Here is a 27,421-nt window from a genome sequence, read left to right as displayed (position 1 = left end):
ATACCCCCAGGAGATCCTTTCCTTGCCTCCCTTCCTTGGGGGCTGGATGGGGCAGTTGGCAGGACTGGGGGGGTAATTTGGCTGCTGGGTAAGCTTGTCATTGCCCCCAGCCACACACATCACTTCCAGCCTTCCCATTTCCTTCAGGGTTTGTGGCTCTCACTTGCTTCTGCCCCTGGGCTCGCTCAGGATTCCCTGGAAGAGGAAGGGAGCAGCTCCTGGTGCTCCCCACTGACTGTGGCTTTCACAAAGCACATTTCTAAGGGGAAGGTGACCAGCCCTGTACCAAGGGCATAATGATGCCTCATCCCTCACCACTGATGGCTTCCTATTTTAAGTGACATGCCCCTTGGCAACACAATGTATTTTTCAGGACCTATGTTCACATGGGTTATATAGAATTATTTTCTATCTCAGATATATCTATGTATAGATTAAACAATGTATAGCTTAAATAACACACAGATTAAAAATCAGAGAACGGGCATGGGGGGGAATGATGCTTCCAAGACTGGATCTCATCCTAAAACACAGGATGCTCTGCTCCAGAGACGTGCTCCTCAGCACAAGGCAAATGAGAGCTGAAACAGGAGCTGGGTTTTAGCCATTTTATTTAACCAATGAAATTCCTACCGATAACAATGAAAGTAATTTCAGCAAGTATAAATGCGATACAGTTTTAAACAAACCCCATTGTTCCGTACCTATAAATAGATTTTTTTCAAAACCTCATAAAAAGTGCAGATTTATGAATTGCTGTTAAAATGTTAATACATGATTCCTTTGTTTAAAATTGTGTTTTTGTCTCTTAACTCACAAAAAAAAAAAAGTTCCTTCTGCATCTGTTCAGATAAATTCAAGTTGGGTAACTTAAAAACTAACAAAAGTCACACACACAAAAAAAATTCCATCCCACTAGGTCAGTCTGTCGCTCTGAAAAACAAACAAAAAAACCAAGAAAACCCCAACCAGCAACAACAGAAAAAAATAAATGATGGAAGCTGCTGTGGAAACCCACTGTGAGCTCCTAGCAGCTGCCTCACCTTGCAGGCAAACCTCCTGTGAAAGCACAGAGCCTGTGGTGAATCTCCAGAGCTCAGGGCAGGTGGTGGCCCAAGAGGCAGGACAGGTGATGTGCCACCTGCCCGTGGGATGCTGTAAGGACCCACAGAGCTTCCCCACTTTGTGTTGATGGGAGGGAGCAGCAGGATCAGAGCTTTGTCCTCATTCTCCACCCCGGAACACCTGTGTGGCTGTGGCAGGAGAAGGCAAGAAGCTGCCGGGCTGGGGCTGGGTACACTTTACCCCCTGTCCAGAGGGTAAGAGGAGGGAGATGTAGCCCTGCCCAACCCAACCCCAGCCTGAGGCAAGGGGGCTCAGACCCACAGCCACCAACCGGGAGCTGAAGCCTCTGCTTAACCCTGACATGCCAGGTTCTGCAGACAGCAAACCAGGGGATTTTTTATTTTTTTTTTTTCCACTCAAGAGAGAGGCTCGGAAGCTTTTCAGCTGCAGAAACACTGTGCTCATGATTTCGGTCCAGTGGCTGCTCCTTGCAGCCTGCAGCTCACCATTGCCCCTGCTGGCAGCCGTATGGGCACAGGGGCTGAAACACACACCAGATATTCGGGTCCTGGCATCTGGGTCCCCGTGTGGCCAAAGGCAGAGCAGCTGGGACTGGGGCTCAGCTCACCCATCCCTACAGTGGTATTTTATCTACAGCAGGGTATGTTTAGCAAGAGCAGTTTTAAAGTGGCTATGTTTATCAAGTTTGCTACTTTATGAATTAAAAAAAAAACCCAACAAAACAACAGAAACAACAACAAAACAAAAAAGAAAAACAAACCCCAACAACTATAAATACAAAGACTCTCACACACCGGACACTTGCAGCCTGCGTGACTCATAAACCGCATCAATATTCTGTTAAAAAGCTTATTCTACTTAAAACTATACAAAGTACAAGAGACCAAAAAGTGGCAGTCGTGTAGGGCACGCTGCCTGCCCCAGGGTGGCCCACAGTCAGGTGCTTCCTAAAAAAATCAAGGAGTTACAGTAACACGGCACAGGACTGCAAAGCCGATCACAGCTTCTGCTTTTACACTGCATACGAAGTACCAAGGGGAACACAAAAAAGAACTGGTGTTAATACTGATGGATTAAAGAGTAACTATAAAGATCAAAACAGACATTCACAGCATGCTACATATATTGCTCACAATTTTCTCTTAAAAAAAAAATGAAAAAAAAAAAGACTAATACAAAACAAGGAGTTGGCAGTCTGATTTTCAGTTATGTCGGATAGAAAGATAAAAGCATTTACATTCATCATGTGGCTTTCCAGCAAAAGGAGATAAGGGTAAAATTGAGAGATTTCAAGTTTACAAAATTCCTATTTTTTTTTTAAGCTACAGTTTGTATCCAGTTCCGGTCACAGTCATGAAATTATTTCTGACTGCATTGCCTTGCAGAGTCCAAGGGCTGTAGCCTAATTATTATTATTATTTTCCCCCAAAAAGCGCCACATCTCCCACCTCCCGAGCAGGCAGCACCCAGGCACGTGGCAGCTGGGCTGGAGGGAAGAGGTTTGGGTCTGGTGGCACAAGATGAGCATGAAGTGGGGAATGAGAAACAGTTCTGGACCGTGGATGTTTGGATCTGCTGCTGTCGCTGCCCCTCAGACCCCTCAGCTGGAGAGACAATTTTGTCTGAAAACTCCCTTCAAAGGGCTTTTGGAGGCAAGAAAATGTAATTCAACAGTGGCATATTTTCCTCAGGCAGAAGTAAATGGTTCCCTTCCCCTGCTCCATCTTTAGAGTAAGGAAAGGGTCCCAGTTCTTGTCCTATGGAAACCCTCTGGAAACCTGTAAAGGAGGCATCTCCCACCATCTCCCCTACACACAGACATACACAAGGATCTCTCAGACACATTGGTGAAGTTTCCTCATCTGAACAAACACATCAACTTCTCCTGTGCTGGTTGTGTCCCTCTGAGAGTGCCCGTGGTTTACACCTTCTGATGCTGACAGCATGGCTTGCTCCCCACAATTAGTAGTTAATTGGCATTTTCAATGCCATCCCTAACTACAGTCAGGAACAAGAGCAGAATTCAGATTTCTATTTTCCATGAGCCCAAATCATACTCAGTACCCACAGGAACATCCAAGGCTGCCTGTGTCTCCAGCAGCCACTCCATGGCATGCATTTGGATTTCTGTTGTATATTAACAAAAAACCCCAAATCCATGTGTTCCAGATGCCATTTGCAGTCTGCCCAGCTGCAAGGCACCTGAGAAGTTGCCCACACAACAGCTCTGTAAGCCTGCCTGGCACAAGAGGACCTCAAATGCCCCATTAGATGAACCTCAAAGAGACCTGTACTGCTAAACAGCTCAAACATGGGGAGTTTTGCCAAAGAAAATGTTTCCTTAGTGGATCCACTTGATTATTACTGTGACCCCAGAGACGGGATCTGACACGCTACTGGCAAATGCTATCTAAATTTGATTTTTACTGTCCAGAAATAATCTACTATGGCAATTAAGTGTTTCTGAATGTGAGAAAGACCCTCTGAACTCAATAGCAAAATGGTGATAACAGGAACCTGGCACATGTGTATGAGGTTAAGGCTAGGAGGTTGTCCCTGCATGACTGCAAGGGGTTGTGAATTGGGAAGACAGGAAGCACTTGATGCAGGGTGGTGGCAGGTTGGAAAATGACAATTTTTGCTCCTGGTGAGCAGCAGAAGGATTCAGTGTCTGCAAGAGAGACCTGATTTGTGTTGGAGGAGCAGCAGCATGACCTCATGCCAGGAAATGTGCTCTAAGGGATAAATTAACACTGATCGAGATGCTCCTAGTTTCCTCACACTGCTGTGCTCTCTCCACCTCCCACAGATGTGATCTATGCAGTAGGTCTGAAATGCTAAATTCACTTTCAGAGATGCAAAATTCCACTTACAATTCCCAAATGTGGAAAAGCTGGTGGATGTATCTATTGACACAAACATGGTGCTGGGGGACATTACAGAGAAAGAAATCTGAAGTTCAAATGGTGAAAATGGACATTTATGTCAAGCTCTTGAAGTTATTGCTAACGGCAAACCAATTCTTAATGTTTTATGTTCGGATCAGTTCTGAGAAAGTTCACTTACAATGATTCCACTCCCTCCCCTCTCCATTTTGTGCAATATCATCCTTTATTTATGGCAGAAGGATCCAAACCTCTAAGGAGAGTAACTGAAAGAACATCACTTGAAATCAAAAAGATTTGGAGTATTTCTTTCTGGCCTAAACTTTCTAGTCCAAGCACAAGCTCTCCACTTGCTACTGCCAATAAATATTTTCTGCAAGTAGAGGTTAAATATCCCAGTTCTCCTAAAAGGGAGTCCAAACTCTGGAACATGAGACTGAAATGCATGCCTGTGTTCATGGAAAACACATGTGTGAGAAACATCGAGAACCTGTTCTGCAAGAGCAGCAGCTTACAGTTTAATTGCTTTGGGAAAGATTTCTCTAAGCCTATATTAAGTCCCCCCAAAAAACTGATTTCATTAACAATCACTGCAAATCCACTGCATGGAAATGCTACACATTATTCCTTTAATCTCTGTGGAAACCTATTTTATTCTTCTGAATTTAGATGACTAAGTATCTTTGAAAATCAGACTCAAAAATCCAAGTGGGTATCTTGTAGGATTTTGCTGAGTGCCTAGGTGCTTAAATTCCCATTGAAATTTAGGAAACTAACTGTTTTTTCCAAATCCCATGAAAATATCTATCAACATCACTATGAATAAAAATATTTTTGAAGAATCTGGTGCCTTGACCTTTCTGTTCTGATCTGTTCTAAATTTATTGAGACCTACATTTATAAATTTTTACAGCCATTGATTTTCCTGTCCTTAAAGTTTTTTTTAATACATAGGAAGAGCTAATAGTGGCAATCCTTTAACTTCTAAAGCTGAAAGTACATCCTTTTGAAGGCTTTGGGACAAAGAATGCATGTTTCAGGTCAGTCTTGATGAAAATAAATCCCTCTACAGGTCACCAAAGTTCTCACAGGATACCATGGCAGCAGCTTTAGTAGCTATCTGCACAAACTGTACCCTAGCCTAAAATTGTCTCTATTCCTGCATGATGGCACTCTGGTGATGTTCAGCTGCAGCCAGAGTGTTCTGGGAAATGCAAAAGCTCTCTCCAATAGGCACCTTTTTCACTTCTCTTCATTACCAAAAAAAGGAGCAATTTCAGCAAGAATATACTCTATTGCAACACAGGTTTTGAAGTGATTCTGCAATGAGAAGAAGCTGTCTGTACTCAAAAGCTCTGCTCCCTGCTGACAGCATTCCCTGTGCTTGCTGGTTAATTTGTGCCTACCAAACTTTCTCTCCAGCAGACAGGAGACTTTACATTCTGTTTTTATATTGGTCACGGCTGGAATTTTGTGGACTAACATGAATGCTGGTAAATATTAATTCCAGTAAAGGACACAAAAGTATCTACACTTCCAACAATTATGGTACTCTGAAGACTAATATTAATGAACAAAGTGTGAAGATTCACATTCATGAGTGCTTTAAAAATGCAAAAAATTCAAGAACACTTGCACATTAAAATTTGGCACAGTGTGAGCCTAAAGCGTGCATAAAGTGTATGGTAGAGTTGTCTGACTTTAAATACCTATTCTGAACAAATATCTATTACAATAATAAATTTAAGTATAAAAACTAGGCTATAAATTGTTACACTGTAAATGCAATACTTTGAAAAAAAATGCCACATGGAAAACATTTCCAGAAGTTTCAAGTTTGCATTTAATATTTAAAAAAAGAGAAATAGCAAACTAGTTGTATTAATGACTATAGTAGAATGTCTTGCAGGCCATATGTGACCTGATATGGCACCTTAAAAAGAGCAAAAAAAAAAAAATCACTGATTTACTACAAATGTTATGAAGCAATCCATCGATGGTTTCTATATTTCAAATCTGCTCATGTACTTTGCTCTGAAGGCATTTGAGCTGGCAAGTGTATTTCATAAGGAAAGAAGTAAAGGCACTCATGTTTCCAAATGTAAAATTCAACCTACTCTAAATGCAATTTTCTTTTGCATTTCTGAAGGGAAACTAAGCCATCTTATTAGTTACCCACACCTAGTTTCATCTCCTTTGCCGAGCTCAGCTGTGCTTTTGAGAACTACTTGACTTTTCAAAGCAAAAGAATTTAAAGTAGTACTGTCCAGTTCCCATCACTTGGAAAAAAAATCAAAAGTATTGCATGAAAGCTTCTCTCAGCAGAACTGTTTTAAGCACAAAATTCATTAGGTATGGCCACTACAGTCACAAGAGGGAGGAAAAAGTATTACAACAACTTAGAAAGGTAATCTAAGCTCATACATATGAGCATCTCAACACTTCTGAGAAATCTTTACTGTTACCTAAACAAGATAAATAAATCTGATGTTTTACCCAATGGTCTCTCTAGGGGAGAGTCCAATGCTGTCTGTTGGGCAGCTTTTTAAATAGCCAACATTACATTAAAAAATATTGATTTTTTTCCTCAAAAAGGTTTTCACATGCAGAGTCTGAAAGTGCAGAAAAGTGTACAATCATTTAGCTTTCCAATCTGGAACAGACGGATAAAGCAAAAAAACCAACATGTGAAGAGTATCAGGAAAAAGGAAGAAAAGAGAAAATTAACTTTAGTATCATACTGGTCCATGATTTTGTCAATGAAAAGTCTTAAAATACGACAGATACTTTTTTAAACTATTCTGCAATCCCAAATGGAGATAAAAATCCTGTATTAACTCCTACAATCCAATGGAATATTAAAAATAAACCTATCCAGTGAGTTTTGAATGTATGCAACAGAAATAAGTCACCCTCCTCAAAGAAATATTAAAAATCCAAACCAACAGAGGTTGAAGCAGTGACAACTTGCATCCTACTGGGTAAGTTTAAGCATCTCTTTAGGCACTTCACTGGTTCATTAAATGCAATACAAAATAAAGCTATAAATATCAACATTTTGTGCTCTTAAAAATTAGTCAAAAGCAACAGAAAACAGCACAAAAGTGTGACATTTTTGGCAGCTTATTTCTTCCCTTCCCCAATATTACTGGTTGTCCAAGAATGCTTTGCTTTGGGGATGCTTTGGCATCTTAGTATCAGGTTGTCTTAAGCCATAAAAGCTAAAACAAAACTGCTAGGCCTTAGACAATAAAGAAATTTGGTTTTAAAATTTCTTTATGGCTATATAGGAAGGACACTTTAGCAGTGGCATGACAGGGAAAAAAGCTTGCTTTCTTTTTAAATATTGCACTTTTCTTTTGTTCACTCACACTAATGCATAGAAACTTTTTAAACTTTGACTATTAAAATTTCATGCTATGAAGAAGTTATGGGAAATAAATTTCCATACATCCAATATGAAAGAACAGATATGCTAACTTTCCTTTACTTTCCTTAGTTAAAACATCGAGAAAGAAGAGAGTGCACAAAACCCCACAACCCTATTTTTGGTCAGCCTGTGTGTTAACTTGATAGGTGCCAGCTAAAAAAATGGATGTAATGAGCATGGATATTGCAAGGACAACTGAGGGTGACTGTCAGCAAAACAAGATAATGCATGGCTGAAACACAGTAAGAGTGTCTAAAATGGCAAACGGTCAGGCCTCTTCCCTTGGGAAGGGGCACGACAAAGCAGATGAATTTCGCACTTCAGTAGCATGCTGTAGGATTTATCATAACTAATTTCACATTAAAGTGTGCTCAATGTTGTCATCCACATCTTGCATCACCTTCAATTGCTGTAGTAAGACAGTGACTGGCAAGCAGTCTCCAGGAAACAACAGAAGAATCCAGTGGGCAACTCAATGCGCCACAGCCCGCGCTTCTCTGTCACGAGTCACAACGTGGTGGTACCTTCTCAGGACAGGCAGAACTGATCCTCTGCTGGACTCCACTAATCTGAAAATTGATTGCTTGGAAAAAGAAGTCTCTAAGCACTTCACTCTTGTGCTTAAAGGACAAAGCGCTAGGATTGGACATAATAAAAACAGTTTCAGGAACCTGACCACTGTGCAGAAATCCAGCCGGAAACAATGCAGAGTAGTGCTCCTCAATGTTACTTTTGTTATCATTAGTAATGTTAAGCATCAAGAAAATAAAACACGTCATTGCACATTACAGCCGGCGAGAAGCACGGCTAAACTTTGACACTAGGGAATTGAATAACCTGATGCTACATCACAAACAGCTTCTGGTGTGTATCTATTTCAAAAGGTCTTTACATACTCAGTAAAAACTCCTTTGCTCCTGCCCAGCGAATGCTTCAGGTTAGGTGACGAGTTATGGCACGAAGGGCATACAGAAGTTCAGCTTGCATACGAGCTTCCATTAGAAGTAGATTGACATGAACCTGTCAAAAATTAAATCAGACATTTAGTTCCCCTCTGAATGCAACACTGTGAATTCATTTAAAGTAGAATTTTTAACATTTACTAAAGTGTTTCAGCAAGAAAAAACAATCTCCTTTCTCCCTATGCCCCACTCAGGACTCCAGCTCCACTTCAGACAGCTGTGTATGATGCCAGCACTAGACAACATCCCAGCACTGCAAGGAACGAGCCTCAACTCCTGATTTAGGCAATACTCCATCCAATAAGTGCCAGTAAAACTATTTTTGTATCTTAATGGTATTAGTTCTTTCTGAACTATGTTTTTGTTTTCTTTACTACCATTTGTGACTGCTATATAGGGAAACAGAATCATAGAATCACAGAATCAGAGATCAGTTTGGGTTGGAAGACCATCAAGTTCCAACCTCCCACTAGACCAGGTTGCTCAAATCTCCATCCAACCTGACCTTAAGCACTTCAAGGGAGGGGGCAGCCACAACTTCCCTTGGCAATGTGTTCCAGAGTCTCACCACCCTCACAGTGAAGAATTTTTTTCCTAATGTCTAACTTAAATCTCCCCTCTTCCAGTTTACAGTCATTAGCCCTTGTCCTATCACTACATGCCTTTGCAAAAGGTCCCTTCCTAATTTTCTTGTAGGCCCCCTTAAAGGATAAGAAAGAACAGTTTACATGGCACATAACCAACGAACCCTTGTCAGGAAGCATTTAACTTTTGTATCTGAAGACACACTGACACTTTTATAGATGAAAAAGATTGTGAAGATTTTATATTTATATATGAGTCAAAGCCTTTTTTGATTCCCAAACCCCAAGTATTGGCATAGTTGACTACTTCTGCATCCCCAAGTTTATTCACTCTTCTTTTACAGTTGCCAGTTCAATTTTATGGAGAAGTCATTCAAACCAATAGTAAAAAAAGAATCAGTATTTCCAGTAGGCTAAGAAGTATTTTTGTAAAAATGATATCTAATGGACAACGAATTAATTTTATTTGCTTTCCTCCAGTTAAAAACAGCTCACTTGACAGATACTGATGTTTTTTAGGTGTCACCATATTTTCATTTTCAAACAGTGTGGGGATCTCTGTGAGGCCAGATTTTGTTTGGTTTTTTTTTGTTTGTAACACAAACCTTCTCCGAGTGCTTGAACTGGCGCCAGTAACTGTCGTACATGCGCTTGGTAGTTCTCTCCGGGTAGCAGGTCACTGTCTTTATGTAAACCTTCAGGCTGCGTTCAAGTAACTGGTTAACTTCTCCATAATCATAGTCATCATACCTAAATAACACAGATAATCCTCTGTTGGACACAGGTTTTTCAAAGCATGGTCTTTTGCAGCATTACGTTCTTAAGTTTGGGAACTGAAGCGTTTATTGTATGTGCTAGAAAACCACCTAACAAAAGACCTGAAAGAATTAGGATGTTGCCTTTTCTGAACAAAAGATACAAGTTGGCTTCAGAGAAGACATTTCTGTAATAATTTCCATCTTGAAAAGTTATACTGATAGGCCAGCAAAACCACTCTAACTTCCAGACTGAGGTACCATCTCCACTTCAACATGATGATTTTCACATGGTTCATTTATCATTGTGTGTACACAGTTGAAAATCCACTCCTAAGCCAGAGGATTTTCGTCCCTACCTGATGCCATACATACAGTGGACATAGTTAAATAAAGCTCTTCTTAGAGTAGTTGTATCAACATCTTCATGTGTTGCCATAGTGTTATAGGTGAGGTTATAGACCATCCGAAACTTCTCATCAAGGAGATGCCCAATATCAGAATAAAGCCTGTTCACAAGGGAAAAGCCATGATTTTCCCAAGTATAGTCCTGCAGGAAGAAAATACATAGATGCACAAAATGAAGTTAAGTTCCTATCTGATCCTCCATAGCTTTTGCTGTCTGTTAGTTATAAGTTTATTCTCTTCAAAAATTTGGCATTTTGAATCCTCCATCCCTATCACCTGCTCCATTCCCCTAAGCTGCCTGGCAATGAGTATCATGCTGCAACACTCCACCTCCAGCTTGGTATTCTCTTGGTACAGGAGAAAAAACTCAAGCTTCACTTGAAGGGATAAGGTAATTTTCCACTGTCTGCTGTGTCACTCCAAACAGTGGGATGGGCCTCTAAGTTTAAAAACATGCTCCTCCTGGAGGCTTTGATGTTTACCTCTGAGCAGAAACGGAATATTTACTTCTACCCAGGATGCACACTCATTGGGTAAATAAAATAAATGCTGAACTGTCCTTGAACAGAATAATAAAAGCCAGGTGCTTTGGTCTTAGACAAGCACCTGGATTACAAGGATAAAAGCTTGTCCATTCATATCAGGAATGGGAAATCTCTGCAGAGTGGCTGCACAGCACCAGCAGGGAGGAGGACCCTGCCTCAGAGTGGCATGCAACCATTCTGCATGCTGTGGTTACTCAGAACATGTTGGTCTGCCCACATCCTTGGCAAATGTTCTGTATTTCAGTAATTGATGCCATCTTTACAACTGAGGACATCAGCTCCCTGTCCTTCCTGCATCTGGCTGTTTTCAGAAGTACAGCTGGGCAAGGGTCCTCACCCAGGTACTTCACAGCACATCTACTGGACTGGCCCCCTGATGGGACAGTGGGGGAGAACATGTGGAAAACCATTCAGATGCCTAATACAGGCATTTAGTGACCTCTGAAATGCATAACATTGTCACATGTGGCCTTCAGCTGCCAGCCCAAAGGACCACAAGGCTTGAGAGAAATATACAGTACCTACCACCTATAGAGGTGTCCAGGACACTTGGGGCATCACAAAAGCCTCTGAAAACCAGAAGCCTCATGAGGTGGAAAGCACTGTTTACTAACAGTAGTTAATCCACAGTAACAATGAAAGAGGGGGCAAAAATAAATTAAAGACAATCTGCTGTGTATGTTGTATCTTTTTCTGTTACTGAATTTAAAACTGCAGAGATAAATGCTGTCTTATCAGAACAAGGATAGGTTTTATTGCAGTGTTTTGGGATGCCACCAAAATTTAAATAGCACAATAGCACACCATTTGGGAGGCTGTAGCTATATACAACTACCTATGAGTGGGACATACTAATAAACTTAAATTTTCAAGGTGACTCTTCTGAGAAGGAGGCCAGAAGTTCTACTGTTTATTTAAGAACAGAGATACTTTAGTTCCAATTTCAACACAGCACAGCTTTTTTTCCATGGGAGCCTGATGCTCCTAAAGCAGTTAAGCAGAATGTTTGATTTACAGGCACTGACTCTTCCTTATTCTTTTTGGCAATTCCTACCTACTTTAGGCTCATCCAAAGACTGCAGAGTAAATTATCCAGATTGGCAGCAATTGCTATGATAGCTAAATACATTTCCTGAGAGGGATCATGGATTCTTTATTTTACAGTCTCAGATGCATCTTAGAATCATAGTAAGATTTGAGTTGGAAGGGACTTCTAAAAGTCATCCAGTCCAACCTCCCTGCAGTAAGCAGGGACACCCTTATCTAGATCAGGTTGCTCAGGACCTTGTCAAGCCTCACCTTGAATATCACCATGGATGGATCCTCATCTATCTCCCTGGGCAACCTGTTCCATTTTTTCACTACCCTCATGGTAAAGAACTTTGCCTAACATCCAATCTAAATGTACTCTTCTTTAATCTAAAACCATTGGCCCTCATCCTATCACTACAGATCTCTGAAAATGGTCCCTCTCCAGCTTTCCTGTAGGCCCCCAGGAAGTTTCTCTGTACCCACTGCTTTTTGTCATTGAAGTTACCTGATTTGGTTTAAGATTTCTTCTGTTGATTACAGTTTATTATTAGATTGCTAATTAGTCTACTCTGCAAGCTGGAACAGAACCACCTAGAATGATGTCCCTCCTGTTCTACATACCATGAAGAAGTTAATGAATATGGTTGTGGAAGAAAGATACCAATATGCAAGACAATGTATTGGTAAAATGTGCATGCTATTCCTTCTACAGCACTAAAAAAAATATATGTATTCATATATAGCAAAAAACGTCAGTAACCACACTTAAGAACTTCATATCTTTTCTGACTTTCAAAGTCCTGTGATTTGGTGCATATATGACACTCACCAAATTCTTCTTACAGCTATATAAACATCTGTGTACTGATAATCAATGGACAGAGAATATTTGATAAAATGGTAGAAATAAAGAGCCTTTCCAGTGGACTTTTTCTACAAAATCTGGAGAGATGGAAAATAAATTTTCTTTTCTACTTCTCCCTTTTGTTCCAGATTTAGTGATATAATTTATGGTTTTCAAACATTAAATCTGATATAATAGAAATAAGACTGAAAGCTAAGAATCTGAAATTTACAAATAGTAAAAGACTCAACTGAGGTAGATTTATGGATGCTTGCAAGTTATTTAGTGGACCAGGATAAGAACAGGGGCATGCAACAAACATGCTCCACTACAACTGCTTTACACTACCTGCCCTATAATAAGATATACAAATATTTTTTGATTGAATGTACTTTAAAGAGGTGGTACCTGAGCTCTGAATGTTGGCAGATGATCTTCTCCTCTCCTTGCAAAGTCTTTGTACCCAAACCCAGGATCTTCAACATAGCGGGAGACATCCGTAGAAACTATTTCATCATCAAATGCTGTGAAAACCAGCAAAATGTTTTGCTTTAGGCAAGCACATGAGGGAGCACTGGCTTATAACTACCACTCCACTACAGGACTAGAGAACACTTTTAGAAGTTGTGCAACATCATAATCTGCTTGTATGGGACCCTTCTGTTTCATTGAGCCAACTAAATGTCAGCCTATACCAGACATCTAAAGTACTTCAACAAGATGGGAAGAGATGGGCTAAACTTCTATTTGGATGTGTGCTTTTCTCTCTAATGACATTAGTGGGGAATATCTTAAATCAGGAAGATTAATCCTGTTATAAAAGCCATCATGCTTGGATAAGAAACAGAAAAATGTATCCTTGACAACAGGACTGCTATGCTGAGAGGGTGTGGTGTTAGGAATTACACCAGCTCCATCCTACAACCCAGAGTATGAGCAACCAGAAAGCAATGCAACACTCCACTTGTAGATATCAGTTGGAAGATTATACGGAAGCAACGAGATCTACAGCACATCAGGCTGACATTCTGCCAGAATTTCTAGTATCTAAGCATCTTCAAAGAGCTACAAAATATGTCACTAAGCAAGCACAGGTTCTCTATCAGGAATCTCTCTTTCCCTCCTGAATAAACAGGTGGCTCCATTGTGTAACTACCTTTGCAGAAGTTGATTACTGCATAGCTGACTGCTTTTGACCCTGATGTTAAAATCCTGGCTTGCTTCCACATGCATTGACAGAACAGTTGCCATATGTCCACTGTTAGCACCTTGAAAAATCAGTTAATCTAAGAATTGCAGAAGTGCTTTATCACCTCTTTGCCTCATTAAACAATCAAAACATAACTGCAAAGGAAGAAGCTTGTGCAACATCTGCTACAGCAATTCTTCAATGAAGAATAAAAAACCAGCACACATACACTCCTATTCCCTGATGAGGACTGAATTTAATGGAAGGATAAAGGCCTAACACATGCAGCCTCTCCAACTCAAACCAGCAAAAGGCAAAGAGGGAGAAAAGTCAACAAAGCTTTCAGCAACCCCATGAAAAACCTCTTCAGTCTCTAACAACATCTCTACCAAATATGCCTGAAGTTACAGAGACTCATCAAAGTTCTGATTTGATAATGAAACTGCAATGAATATTAGTTTATATGCACTATTGATACTGCCCTACTGAAGAAAAATATAGCAAAAGTGGGTATTGTTCATTTTTTAAAGTCCAGCCATGATATTGCTGGATTTACCTCCTTTAGAGATTCTGGGTGTCCCTAGAGAGCTGCAAAATAATCTCCCTGTTGACTCACAATACATCCTTCCTCCCTCTTCCCTCAGCGCATGAAAGCAGGTATCTTCAAACACGTTTGGTCTGAAGCTACTGAGAGCTAAATTCATAAAGAACAGTGTCAGTAAAATGTGAAGCATTTTATGGGTCACTTCTTAAAAAGAAACAAGCTATCATCTTCAAGTAGCCTCTACTGTGAGCAAGTGGTTGGAGATTCTGATTGTCTTAACAGTATTCTTTCTTTAAACACTTTATTTGGAAGATAAACCCACTTTCCTGTCTACAGGAAACAATGAGATGAAGGCTTCCAGAACATATGAAGAATATCAGAAAAGAAGCTTTCAGTGCAGAATCTTGAATATTATTTAAGAATAAAAAAAGAATCTTTACTACAACGCAGGCAGTGACAGCACAGCAGTTTGATCACTCAGAACAAGTTAGAAAAGTCCTTCCCACATGAGTAGTAAATGGTAAAGAAGTTGAGCCTCATTCCTTTCTATTTCCTGAACAAAATATCATATCTAAAGGCTACTTACGAGTGTCACTGAAGTTATAAGCACTACAGAACCTAAAACTGTAATACATTACTGAATTAATGTGAATATATAAAGATAAATTTACACTCAACTTTTTACAGGCTTTATCTTTTACTATACAGCAGATGAGTTTCTAGTAGCAAAAATTATGGTGTTATTTGCCAATCAGAAAATCTTAAGCAGAGGAAGCAAGTGACACAACCACCCTTAGTGCACTCCTATTAGACCAAGAGCCAGAAAAAAGAAATGGAGAGAGCTGTACTCACTGAACTGCCCTCAAGTGTTTAGTTCTTATAAAGCACAAGCAAAATAGAACTGGAAAAGCACAACTACCTCCACTAATTACTAGCAGACTCTCCTTCTTCTCCTTTTCAAAGCGCGTTGCCATTTCTTCCTGAGAGGCTTCTTCATCCTCTTTATCTTCTTGTAGCCTCTTCATTCTTTCCATTAAGGCCTCCAGCTCACTTAAAGAATCTGCAATCTGCAAAAACACCATGACATTCTGCAAAATTAGAAGATAGACAACGTGTGTAATCTTCAGATTTCATGCTTGACAACAAACGTTCTCAAAAACACCTAGTGGCAGGAAACACAAGAACTCAAGGCAGAATGCATTTGTCACATGCACAACTAGACAAAAAGCTTTCAGACAGTCAGAAGAAGGGAGCTGGGAAGTGTTACTCTAACCCGTTAGAGTCATCTGCTGCAGTGGGACTAACAGCAAAGAGGTGGTGTGTGAATGTGGAACTTACTGTTGCTTATAGTCTGTACTTCACCATGTAGATGGCTCAGCCATCTGTGTGCCCTACATGTATCATAAAAAAACTTTTAACATTAAGGTAACTTTTTTTAGTCCACTAATAATTCAAAATATGATTCTGAAGGGATACAGTGCAATCCTGCAATGCAGTAACATAACCAGACAGCAAATAAGTGTTTTTCTTTTCATTACACCTGATCAAAATAAGCATTATGTTGACCCCTTTTCTTGCATTTCTGGGGAATACAGGCCTCTTTACTAGAAATACATGAAAGTTATGGGTTCTGGGATCTGCACTTATGATTCAGACTTTCCATTAGACAGTTTTTTTTCTTTTCCATCTTTTCTTTTTGATTCTTCTGCCTGTAGCTATGAATGGTTTTTAGCATGCCACTCACTGCTTAACAAGCAGCAGAGTCAGCAGCAGCCCTTTGCCCCCTACAAATGGAGAAAAAGACACTGTGTTGATTTGAGCTAACATGTCTTGCAGCCCAGATATTTAAGACACAGCATTTGAAGTGACTGATCACAGGTTCACACTTGACTGCTAATTTTAAAAAATACATCCTAGTGACTCTGGATGTATTGTTTCCATCAAAGGTGAGGAGGCTAATTCATCAGTCAGCATTAATTCAAGCACAAAGCATTATAGAGCTTGCAGAAAAAAACCCTCCAGTTTTAATTTCATGAACTAGAAAGCAGCTTTCTCTGGTTGTTGATTCAAGATTGGAATACCAGTATGAAGAGTTAAGTAATTTAATTTCAGAATATTCCTCCCATCAACGTGGAAGTGCTTCAGAATTGTTTTGTGATTGTAGGCCTTGAAGTCAAAATTATTGACTTGTGGGTTTTTTTGCCCACCTCTTTTTTTCATTTCAGACAGGTGATACAGTCAGTGGCACGCTGAAGAAACTGGGACTTCAAGCTAGGCAAAAAGCAAAATTTTAGTCTAGCTCAGGGGATTGTGATACTAACTATCAAAATCCCATTGCTCTGAATATCACCTCCTTCTATAATGTGGCTTTCAATAAATTACACTGCAAGCTGATAGAGCTAGCTTGAGAGTTACCAGAGTCAAGCCTTCCAGTAGACAAAAACATTCAAACTACCCTGAAATTTAAACAGGAAAGGATGGAGGAAAGTTTTCTAATGCAAAACAGAGGCAAGCAAAAAGAATCTTCTTGTGACACTAACCCCAAAGTTGCTACTTGTGAGGGATGCATTTTCTATGTTGTTGTCATTGGCAAGATCACAGACACAGAAGTTGTTGACTGCTATAAGTCTGACTCCATTAGATGTATCCGGATCTCTCTCTGGATTAATGCCACTACCAAATACAAAGCTTGCCAAGGCATGATAATGTGCCAACAGGACAACAGCATGCACCAGTTCAGGAAGAGACCAGTTATTTTCCCCAGTCTTGACAAGTTTCTGAAATGAGAATAAAAGAAGCGTAAATATAAAATTTTGTTTTGGCCCCCAGCTTTCCTGTAAAACAGGAAAAAGGGATAAAAAAAAGGGATAAAAAGGGATCAATTCCTTTCTCCCAATAATACCATATTACTGTAGCACACATCCTTTAACTGGATTAAAAAAAAAAAAAAAAGAGAGAGAAATCTAATACAGATTGTATCTTTTCTTTTGGTGTTATTTTAACCAATGCTATTCCTAGAAAGCAAATCTTCTTGGCTTTGTCACACAGCAGAATTTATTAGCTTATTCAATGCTCTACTATTTCCCTGAATTTTTTAGCTCCAGGAAATGAGGCCCAACCAGATACTTAGGTAATTCTTAGCAGTTCTTAGAAGTGGACATTTACTGCTATTACAGAGCATGACTGAACAGGTACCTGGATGTGCTCTTTTGTGATTAGCCAGGGCCGGTGTGCAAGGAGTTTGTTAATTTCGTTCAGATTTTTCAGTCTTTGGGGAATGTATTCTAAACCATTCAACCACTCTGCAATCCCACCAGTCTTCAGGAACTCATCAACGTGCATATTTATTAGGTAGGAACACTGATGTCTGGCCGCAGCCTGGAATAGTTGAACAGAGGGAAAAGGGCAGCACATTAGTGTGAAATCTGATTTTCCTGTAGGTGGAAGATGGGTTATTAACACAAAACAAATATAGCATTTCTTTCCAAAGGACTGTGTTTTATATTGCAATGTATTTCTATGCATGGAGGATTCTCCAATAAAAATACATTTGATTACTCTGATTTGCAGAATCCAATTTAGGTTGGAAGAGATTTCCAGAGGAGATCTAGTCTAAGACATGCCCAAAGTAGGGATGACTTAGATCAGGTTACTGGGAGCTTTGTCCAGACAAGATCTCCATCCTTGGAGATCACACAACCTCTCTGGGACCCTGATGCAATGTCTCAACATCCTCAAGAATGCTTTTCCTGGTGTCCACCTGGAATTTGCTGTGACTTGAGTCCACTGCACCTCATCCTACGCCTCTGCACTGATGGTTTATGTCCATAAATAAAGTTACAGTTTTAACTACTCTTTGTAAAACCTCACTCTGGTGGGCATGTGAGAACTATATTGCTGTGGGAACCAGGGAAGCATATATGTTGCTGAATCTCACTTCTAATTGAAAACCTTCTGACTAAGCATGATCCTAACACACGCATTCTTCTGATCACACTCAAGTACAAAAATTTGCTCCCTGCCAAAATGTCACGCTGGTCTTTCCTTTTCTCTCCTAGTCTTCCTTTTTAATTTTTTTAAATTTTATTTTCTTAAATACAAAAGTCAAAGTTGCAAGAGAAACTGTTTAGCCTCTGATTACATACCATGATGGCAATGTAGTGCCTGTAGGGCAAAGGAAGGGGCCCATCCATACGCAACATGTAGAACTGGCTGCGGAGGAAAGACTCCAGGTACTGGGTATGGATACTCATGACCTGGGTGATGTTGTCCAGGCGACCAGATGTAGAGTACTCTTCCACAAGAAGATTGGTACGTTCATCCAAACCATTTGCTTGCATAACCTTAAAAATAAGATGGACAAACTTAACAGAGGTTTTCTCCATCTTCAGCCCTAGAGAGAAACACTGCAGTGTGTAAGGTTTGCCTGGGTATAATCTTAAAGGCAATGTTGGAGACCTGGATGTTAGTTGTAAATACACATGCGAATACCTGCAAATACAGATGCTACTTGTACACTGAGAACTGAAGATCCTGTTACACTGTACCTTGATTATTTTAATATGTTTCAACGAAAACCAAAACCACTTTTCCGCAGATCTTTGCAGAACAGCTGAACCTGCAGATGCTGCAAGTCAAATCTGTATGGAGAGCTGGAAGTAGGCAAGAGCTAAATAGAAGGTAAAGTCTTTATGGAAGTCTGCCTGTATAGGCACACACCATCCAAGCTTTCAGCCCTAAAACCAGTTTCAAAATTAATGGAAAGGAACTGGGTTATGTAACCAAATTACAGAAACAGCCTGGCAATCTACCCCTCTGTGCTTGTATAATTGAGGAGGAGATCAAATGCTAATTTGTCCATGACATTCAAGTATTATTTAGAATAGAAATTTAATGCTTTCATTAAACAAAAGCTGTTCTTTAATTATTCCAACCAATCCAAACCTTGGGCACAAGATGAAATGAAACAGCAAAAGAGTAAGTAGCTCTTGCACTGCAAGCCCTGACACAGTATTGGTGCTATTACTCAGTGTTTATCACCAAGAACAGCCATTCTCAACATGTTCACCACTGAAGTTACAAGCACAAGGCTAAAATACCCAGTATTTATCCTGAAACTGCAGAGTTAACCTGCCAGTTTACTAATGCAAACACCACAAAATGAGAAACCATTTAAGCCAGCTTACTGCACATGAAGACAGAAAGTGCCTAAAACCAAGATGACAGAATGCATTTGCTGAAATATGCTATTTAAAATATGCTTTTCTTCTGAAGAATGGACCATGTCAGAAATATTTTTCCATAACATCTTGAACACAAACATTATACTGTTTTAATTTGTGAGCCCATAAAGAAAGCAAAGAAGAAACTATGAAGTTAGGCAGCTCCATCATTTTTACTGTGTAAAAATGTCACTGTGGTAGCATTTCTGTGTGTTGCATCCAAAATGATGACTCCTTAGTTTTCCTTAACAATGTTTTTACCACCAGAAGTTTATTCACACAGTAGAGATCATTTTATCTCGCTTATTACAGTATATATCTCTCTCCATAGCAAGGAGTCCCCCTATTCTTCAGCAAGTTTATCTCCCATTATCTCTCTCATTTAGTAGCTTCCTGGGGAAATCACACTTTTTTCTGTCTCTGGTAAGGCTTCTAATCTTCTCCAGTTTGTCAGCATTTTCCTTGAAACAGTCGAAATTATGGAGAGATGAAATTCTGCAGACAAAAATTGAAGTTTAATCCTATAGGGCTGGACTGTTGCTATGTTAGGCTTAGCAACATACAGTATTATTGCTTCTGAGATTCATCCCCACCTACATTACTATCCTTTGCATGCTGTGTATGTACTTCCTCCTCATTTATTAACATCCATACATTCACAAATGTGTTTTTTTCACTCTGATTGTAAAGTCCTATAGCACTTCAACAGGAACCTGTACAATTAAGTTGTACGGATTTAAGGGATGCCATCCAGAGGCACTCTGACAGGTTTGAGAGGTGGGCTCATGCCAGTCTCATGAAGTTCAGAAAGGCCAAGTGCAAGGTCCTGCATCTGGGTCAGGGGAGTCTTGAGCACAATCACAGACTGGGTGGAAAATGGACTGAGACCAGTCCTGAGGAAAAGGACTTGGGGGTGTTGGTGGACCAGAAGCTCAGCACAAGCCAGCAATGTGTGCTTGCAGCTCAGAAAGCCAACTGCATCCTGGACTGCACCAAAAGAAGCAGGGACAGCAGTCAGGGGAGGCGATTCTACCTCTGTACTCCACTCTGATGAAATCCCATCTGGAGTGATGCATCCAGTTCTGGGACACGTGTTGGCCTTCTTATGTTGGCCCTCTAACATAAGGACACAGAGCTGTTGGGATAAATCCAGAGGAGGGCCATGAATATGATCAGAGGGCTGGAGCACCTCCCCTGTGAAGACAGGCTGAGAGAGTTGGGAATGTTCATCCTGGACTAAAGAAGGCTCTGGGGAGACCTTAGAACAGCCTTCCAGTATCTGAAGGAGGCCTCCAAGAAAGCTGGGGAGGGACTTTTTAGAAGGGCATGGAGTGATAGAGCAAGGGGAAATGCCTTTAAATTGGAAGAGGGTAGATTTGGTTTAGACATTACCATTTCTTACTGTGATGGTGGTGAGACACTGGCACAGGTTGCCCAGGAAGGCTGTGGATGCCCCATCCCTGGCAGTGTTGAAGGCCAGGTTGGATGGGGCTTGGAGCAGCCTGATCTAGTGGGAGGTGTCAGGGCAGGTGGGTTGGAACTAGAGGATCTTTAAGGTGCCTTCCAACCCAAACCATTCTATGATTCCAAGTTGTTACTGCTCTGCAGATATTCCTTCCAGTATGATCATAAAGCAAGCTGTGACATAAGCAGTTCTGTTATCAGTATTTGTGGGATACTGAATGTGCTACTCCAACCACATCCTTCCTATCCACTATATTATTTCATGCCAAAGAATAGGGAAAAACATAGTAATTTGTTTAACAAACAATATTTGAGTTCATAATAACTCTATTGTGGTGGAGATTCCCCTCTTCTGCTGCATAATTACCATTGTTACTTCTTTCTGAGAACTACTCAGCAACTCCTCCTGAACCCTTGGCTAGTGCCTTTACCAAGTGTATCAGCCATGATACATTAATTAACAGTTCTCCCAAAAGATACAATTTTAACTTTATTTTTCTACTTTTTACACAATTACTGGCTTTATGAGTATCATTAGTCATTAGGAATTCTGGCATCTCAATTTCACCTCATATTTCATATGGAAGGGAAGTCATCCTCACAAATTTGGCTAGCTAGAACTCATTTTATTCTGCGCTGCCCAAGTCTAAAAAGATTATTTTTTGACTTTTCTTTATTATGCTTTCTCACTGCCTGCTTTTACCCTCTGTATTTGTTTTTAGATTCAAATCTTGCCGGTGCATAAATGGAAACTCAGGGAAAAGCAGCTACCTTAGCTTCCAAAATGTCCTTTGGTCCTTCTAGCATGGCAATCATCTGCCTTTAGCAACTACTAGAAACAAAGCTGAGTTTTGGTATTATAACTGGCCATCCAAAATAACTAATTGATTGATCAATAAATAATACTCTGTGAAGATTGAGATCACAGAAGAACACCACCATAGCAAGGTTTCTACTTACTGCAGCAAGCTGCGAATGGAGGCTTAAGTTGAAGATTAAATCATGGACAGAAATCTTGAGTTTGAAGTCAAACCATACTTATCACCTATAATTTCTCTCAAGTGCCACAGTTATGATCTAAGAAGTTAGTCATGTTTTCAGGTTTTCTCCAACTGAAGGTCAGACGTTGCCCTGAGAGCTACATAATCATACTCTGCAACAGCAGACAGGCCTCCTCTTAGGCTTGGCATTAAGAGTAGTAAGTGAGTGATCATCTCCCATGAAAACAGCAGAGCTGGCACTTGTGTCCATCTCCAGAAGTGCTGGGAACCCAGAAGATGTGAAACAGCACCCCTTGTGTGAAAGGGCAGGGTGGTTCATACCCACTGGAGCCTGCTCTGGAGAAATCATTTCTTTTGCTTGCAAAGGAGCTCATCTGGGTGCCACTTGGCACAATATACAGTCCTTACAAGCAGGATTGTAAAACCATCCTTCAGGATTTCCATTTCAAAAGCTACCACCCGCTCAACCCAGCTAACCCCAAACTTACTTCATTCTCTGGAATAAAGGCACTTGGTCCTCTTCTCAACGGCGGGGTGACTTGTACTCTTTTTTCCTGCAAAAGCCACATAATTGTGTCAGAGTCAGGAGTACCCTCTTAACTCACTCTATCTCAAAAGATGGGATCTTCAAGACCTGGATTCAGTTCTCCTTCCAAGGCCATCTGGGTTTTTTACAGCCCCTTGAAAAGATGAAGCCATCACATCAGATTGGTTAGATCTGCTTTGTATTCTCTGTGCTTTATGTGAATGAACAGCATCAATTTTGGTAAGAGAAAAGACAGAAAAAGATTCAAAAATCTAAACACATTTGGTTTATCGACCCACTTGATACACAGACAACAGCAACAAAACATTAGGCAGGATGCTAAAATTAGCCATTTACTGGGTTGAATGGAAGTTTAAAAAGTGGAGGGGGAAAAAGCCACACTTGGGAAATTATAAGCAAGAAGCTGTTTTCTTTGCTATCAGTATTTAATGAGATCCTCGGTGCTGAGAAGACTGTAAGCACTTTGTGTGCCACATATTGGCATGAAAAGCACAGTCCACACAGACCAGCACAACCCAGTTAAAGACTTGCTCTAGAAACCCAACAAAGCAGCTGCCCTGCTCAGCCGCCAGGCCTGGGGAGAACATCACACACAGCTCAAGTCTTGGTGCACAAACCTCAGCTAGAAGTCATGAAACACCCTTTGAGGATGATATATTTAGCACAGAGCAGGCCGATAGTGTAACAAGAGCTAGAGGACTTTTTTGATTTATTAGGGATGAGAAACTGAACTAAACTAAACTGGAGGCTTTCACACCATGGCTGATGACAGCCAGAGGAAGGGGACCCTGGGGAGGCTGCTTCAGCAGGGTCAGGACCAGCAGGGTTCACATCATTTCTGACCAATTCTGGTCCAATCTTCTCTTTAAGACCTTACCAGAGGTTCCTCTATTCTCTCCAGGTCTCCCTTGGATCTTTAGTAATTTTTCCTAATGTCTACTGTGCATTTTCCTTGCAGTAATTTAAAGTTGATGATTCCTGTCTTTTTTTCTTTTCCTCTTTATGGTCATATTCCACCTATCTGGAAACCATGCCTGCACACCTTCTCCAGTCCCTAATTACACCACAGAGCTGGTGACTCTTAATAAGTTGTCCATCAACAGCCACATCAGATTTAAATCCTAAATATTGTGTGCCCCTAACACAAAAGTCCAGTTTTCCATCACAAATCGCCCTTAAATCCTTTTACCAGTAGAGCTGAAGCTCAACCACCATATGCACAAACAGCAGGGCCAGCCCCAGGAGGAGGGTGCTGACCAGTGCCACACAGAATAATGAAGCCACTGGAGCTGTGCAATCATCATCCTTCTCCTTAAAAACATCCTGTCCTTTCTAAATTAGAAAAAAAGAAATCATGCAGAAATCAGCAGTGATTATTCAGGAAAGATGTTCCAAAGCAAACTCTTGCAGGACAATTACATTTGTGACCTCGGAATAACGAGCTGCTAAAAGGTGCAGAAATAAACTGCATCTACTGGGTAAAGAGCAGCAGCCAGGAGACAAATTACTGCACTGCTGCCTTGCTGTCACAGCCCCAAAATCCCATAAAATATTTCTTATGAATTAAATGCATTCAGTCTAAAATAAGAAAAAAGGGTGCAGAGAGACTGGGTATCTGCACCTGCAACCCCTTCCTCACACAGCTACACAAGGCACAGGAGGATGCTGTCTAGCTTTACACATGCAACCTTGCTAGCAGTCTGTCAAAAAGGAACTGCTTTCCAAAATTACTGTTGAGGTTGCATTTTACTTGTTTTACGAAGGTTATCTGGATATCAGAGATCAAAACCTTCACTTCATACTGAATAATATGGAGTAAACAGCTTGTGCAAGCAAGACAACTTGTATGGCTGCAAACTGTCAGCTCTGGTTGCAGCACAGGTCTAAACCAAAGCTGAACCACTGCCTTCTGTCTCTTGCTCTCTGACCTATACCCCCCTTCTCCAGCCTCTGCAAAGCTGGTCCTCAAGGCTTGACCAAGAAACCCAAAAAGCACATGCTGCTTCTAGCAGGATACGGGCTCTGTTCCCCTGCTTCTCCATTCAGTGACTGCTATGACTCCTTTGACCCTGCAGATAAGTTACTGCTGAGAAGGAAAGAAGGAAAAAGTACTTGGTTGGACAAATGTAGGTAAGTATCTCCAATTGGTTGCTGTAAATGATGATAGAAAACCAAAAAGACAGGCATGGAAAATGAGGCGTTAAATATTCCACAAAATGGAGAAAACTTAGTGCTCCTTTTGGGAGGTAGATGTTCTAAAAAACACAAGCCTGGAAAAAACAGAAAAGCAATCATAACAAGAACACAAAACCAAAACCCCAAACATGATAATTCCAGCTGTTGAGCCCAATCATAACATGCTTTTAGGGATACATGTTTTTTTCTATATTAGAAGTTCATACAAAACATTATTTTGCCTCCATGCCAAAGATTTTATTTTATTAAAACTGGTTAAAACAAGCTTGTCAGAAGAGAAGAAACAAACATCTGGTTGCACAAGTTCTCAGGATGCTATTAATAAAAACATGGGAAGTTTACAAGCATTAAGAAAGATAACATTGGTTTTGTTGAGCTGTAGATAAGAACCACTGCTTCTGGGCATGCTTTATCTAGAGCAGTGATTTAAGACCTAACCAAGAACCCAAATATGAAAAACTACGTATGGGAATTAGAAAGTAGCACTACGTATAGGGCCCTTTACAGTGAAATTTGTTGTAAATCTTGTTTCCCAAGAAAGATTTGGTTCCTTGTCCAGTTTCTGCAGGTTATGTTAGCTATCACTAAGTCACACAGGGTCCTAAATATCTTATTTGAAACTGGATTCTTATGCTAAGTGTCTGAAGCAAGGAATAGGTTGCTCAGCAACTAAAACATTGTATGCAGATATCAGCCATTTTCTGCTTCACCTTCCTCCAGAAATGCATCGCCAGAGTATAAGTTATCTCAAAAAAGCTGTGCAACCACCTCCAGTTACAGTAAGACAAGCACCTTTTTGTGGGGTGTTTCTTCAGAAGGAAAAAGATGATGAAAATCTTCAAAGAAGAGAAAAACTGAGCCCAGGCAGGTTACTGGGAGAGAGGCCACTGCAAGCCAGAGCCTCGAGGGGGCTTGCAGCAGCACGCTTGGTGTCAGACAGCAGAACCTCTGCAGACCATGGCAGAGTTGCTGCAGGAATTCATGAACACTCAGGTCTGAGCAAGCTTTACCTGTGATCTGCTTTCTCTCCTTAAGCCACACTTGGAATGGTCTTGTGAGCTGAGTATTAGGAATTTTAACAGCGATTAAGTGGAACCATTCCCCATTTGCATGCCTAGAATTTGCAAGAAACATCTTCATCCTTGGGTGAGCTCTGCTCAAACCCTTCAGAGCCAAAAGCTGTGACTGTCTCATGGGTTTATTTTTAGTTGTGGCAGTGACTGCACACCTTCCCTCTGCAGCCAAGGGGCTGTGGGCACTGGGACATGGCACCTGCATCACAAATAGCTGCTGGGCTGCCACAGCAAAGGAAGGGATGCCAGAGCCATTTGGCTGGCAACCTGGCCCTGGTACCCAAGTGGGAGCAAGCATGAGGCTGGCTGGTGCTGTGACAGCATGGCAGCTTTCCTCCCAAAGCCTAAAGCAGAAGAAATAACTGTTCTTCCTCTTTGCTATCATGTGAGTCACAATGTCCTCAGGCTTTAAAGAAACAACTATTTTTAGCAAGCTGTAAAAAGAGGCTGTTTTATTTGAGAACAGAGGCACTAGCTGGAGGGGTTGATTGAACACCTGGTTTAGGAGGTACTTACAAATACCCATGAATGCAGAAAGCACAGGTGAGAGGCAAGTGGTTACATTGGTGTGGGTGTACGGGGGCTTCTCATGCACGTGGCTTGTAACAGCTAATTCATCCTGAACTCAATATCAGGGTGGTCATGCTGTGATGCAATAAAAAAAAAAAATAAAATCACCAGGAAGAAACAATTTGCACCTCAAGAAGGAGTTCTGTGAGCCATGGCAATGCCACCACTCGTGTTCCTGTCAACTCCTAAAGCAGTGCAAGGAGCTAGAAAACACCTGTGAAGGGGCTCAGAGCCTCCACTCAGATAAAAACTGCTGCCACAACAAGGACATCAAGGTAACAGCACTAGATCCAATACATAGCCTAAGGGCATCCCAAAAATAGCTTCTCCTGAAGAACTCTTTCCCCAACAAAAAAGATTGTTTTTGCAGGGCAAAGGTGATGCGTATGCCTCTCCTATTCATTAAACCTTTCCTTAGATATTCAAACAATTTTGCTTTTTCTAAGCATTTCTAGCATTTCTAAGGATAATATCTGTTATCCAAATTCAGTGGTCTATCTCTTTATAGTACACATTATAATTTGTGACAATAATTCAAGTCCATCATTGGGACATCTGGGTGTGAGTGGAGAACTGAGTTTAGGACTCCCTGTGTGGGGCTGAATTTCCCCAAAGGGATCAATTCTGTCCCAGTCTCAGATTTATCTTACAGTTTTTCAAAACACACAAGTTCAGCCTCATGGATTTGATGCTATTGAGCCCACTTTGGTTTCCAGTCAGGCACATACAAATGTTTTGTATTTCAGTTCCATGGCACAGGCACTATTATTTCCTGCTATTGGTTAAAACCCTACCTAATAACTTCCGGCTTCTCTTAACCCCATTTGAACACACTTCCACTCTTGGCTCTTGGATCCCAGAGCAAGGTTCACCTCCATTAGCTCTGATCACAGCCAAATGCTCTGGGCTTCATTAATGCCTCACACAATTTCACAATTATGCTGGACCATTTGCTCATTCTTCCCTTGCTGAAAACAGAAGAAAGCATGGAAAAAAAAAATTTAGCTGAACACAGATTGTATCTTATTATTGAAACTCTAGGATGCAAGAAGGATTTTCTGTATTTCTACGTATGCCAAGTTGC

At 40.7% G+C, this 27,421-nt stretch overlaps 1 protein-coding gene across 4 annotated transcripts in view; it reads right to left on the bottom strand.

Annotated features, from left to right (window-relative positions):
- Positions 1 to 596: 596 nt before the first annotated feature.
- Positions 597 to 27,421, bottom strand: part of SESN3 (sestrin 3) — a 47,195-nt gene continuing 20,370 nt past the window's right edge. For 2 of the 4 annotated variants that reach the window (XM_030458020.1, XM_030458042.1), the window contains exons 2-10: positions 22,440 to 22,505; positions 18,410 to 18,607; positions 17,460 to 17,642; positions 16,805 to 17,041; positions 15,184 to 15,352; positions 12,940 to 13,055; positions 10,062 to 10,252; positions 9,553 to 9,697; positions 597 to 8,421 (exon numbers count right to left, since the gene is read on the bottom strand). In XM_030458020.1, the coding sequence (XP_030313880.1) occupies positions 8,335 to 8,421; positions 9,553 to 9,697; positions 10,062 to 10,252; positions 12,940 to 13,055; positions 15,184 to 15,352; positions 16,805 to 17,041; positions 17,460 to 17,642; positions 18,410 to 18,607; positions 22,440 to 22,505 (1,392 nt within the window). In that variant the 3' untranslated portion in view covers positions 597 to 8,334. The remainder of the gene's footprint in view (positions 8,422 to 9,552; positions 9,698 to 10,061; positions 10,253 to 12,939; positions 13,056 to 15,183; positions 15,353 to 16,804; positions 17,042 to 17,459; positions 17,643 to 18,409; positions 18,608 to 22,439; positions 22,506 to 27,421) is intronic. The other 2 variants (XM_030458027.1, XM_030458034.1) reach the window with 2 other exon arrangements.

Source organism: Calypte anna, chromosome 1 (assembly GCF_003957555.1).
Source record: "Calypte anna isolate BGI_N300 chromosome 1, bCalAnn1_v1.p, whole genome shotgun sequence".
NCBI classification, from domain to species: domain Eukaryota; kingdom Metazoa; phylum Chordata; class Aves; order Apodiformes; family Trochilidae; genus Calypte; species Calypte anna.
This window is presented reverse-complemented; position numbering and strand designations above follow the sequence as displayed.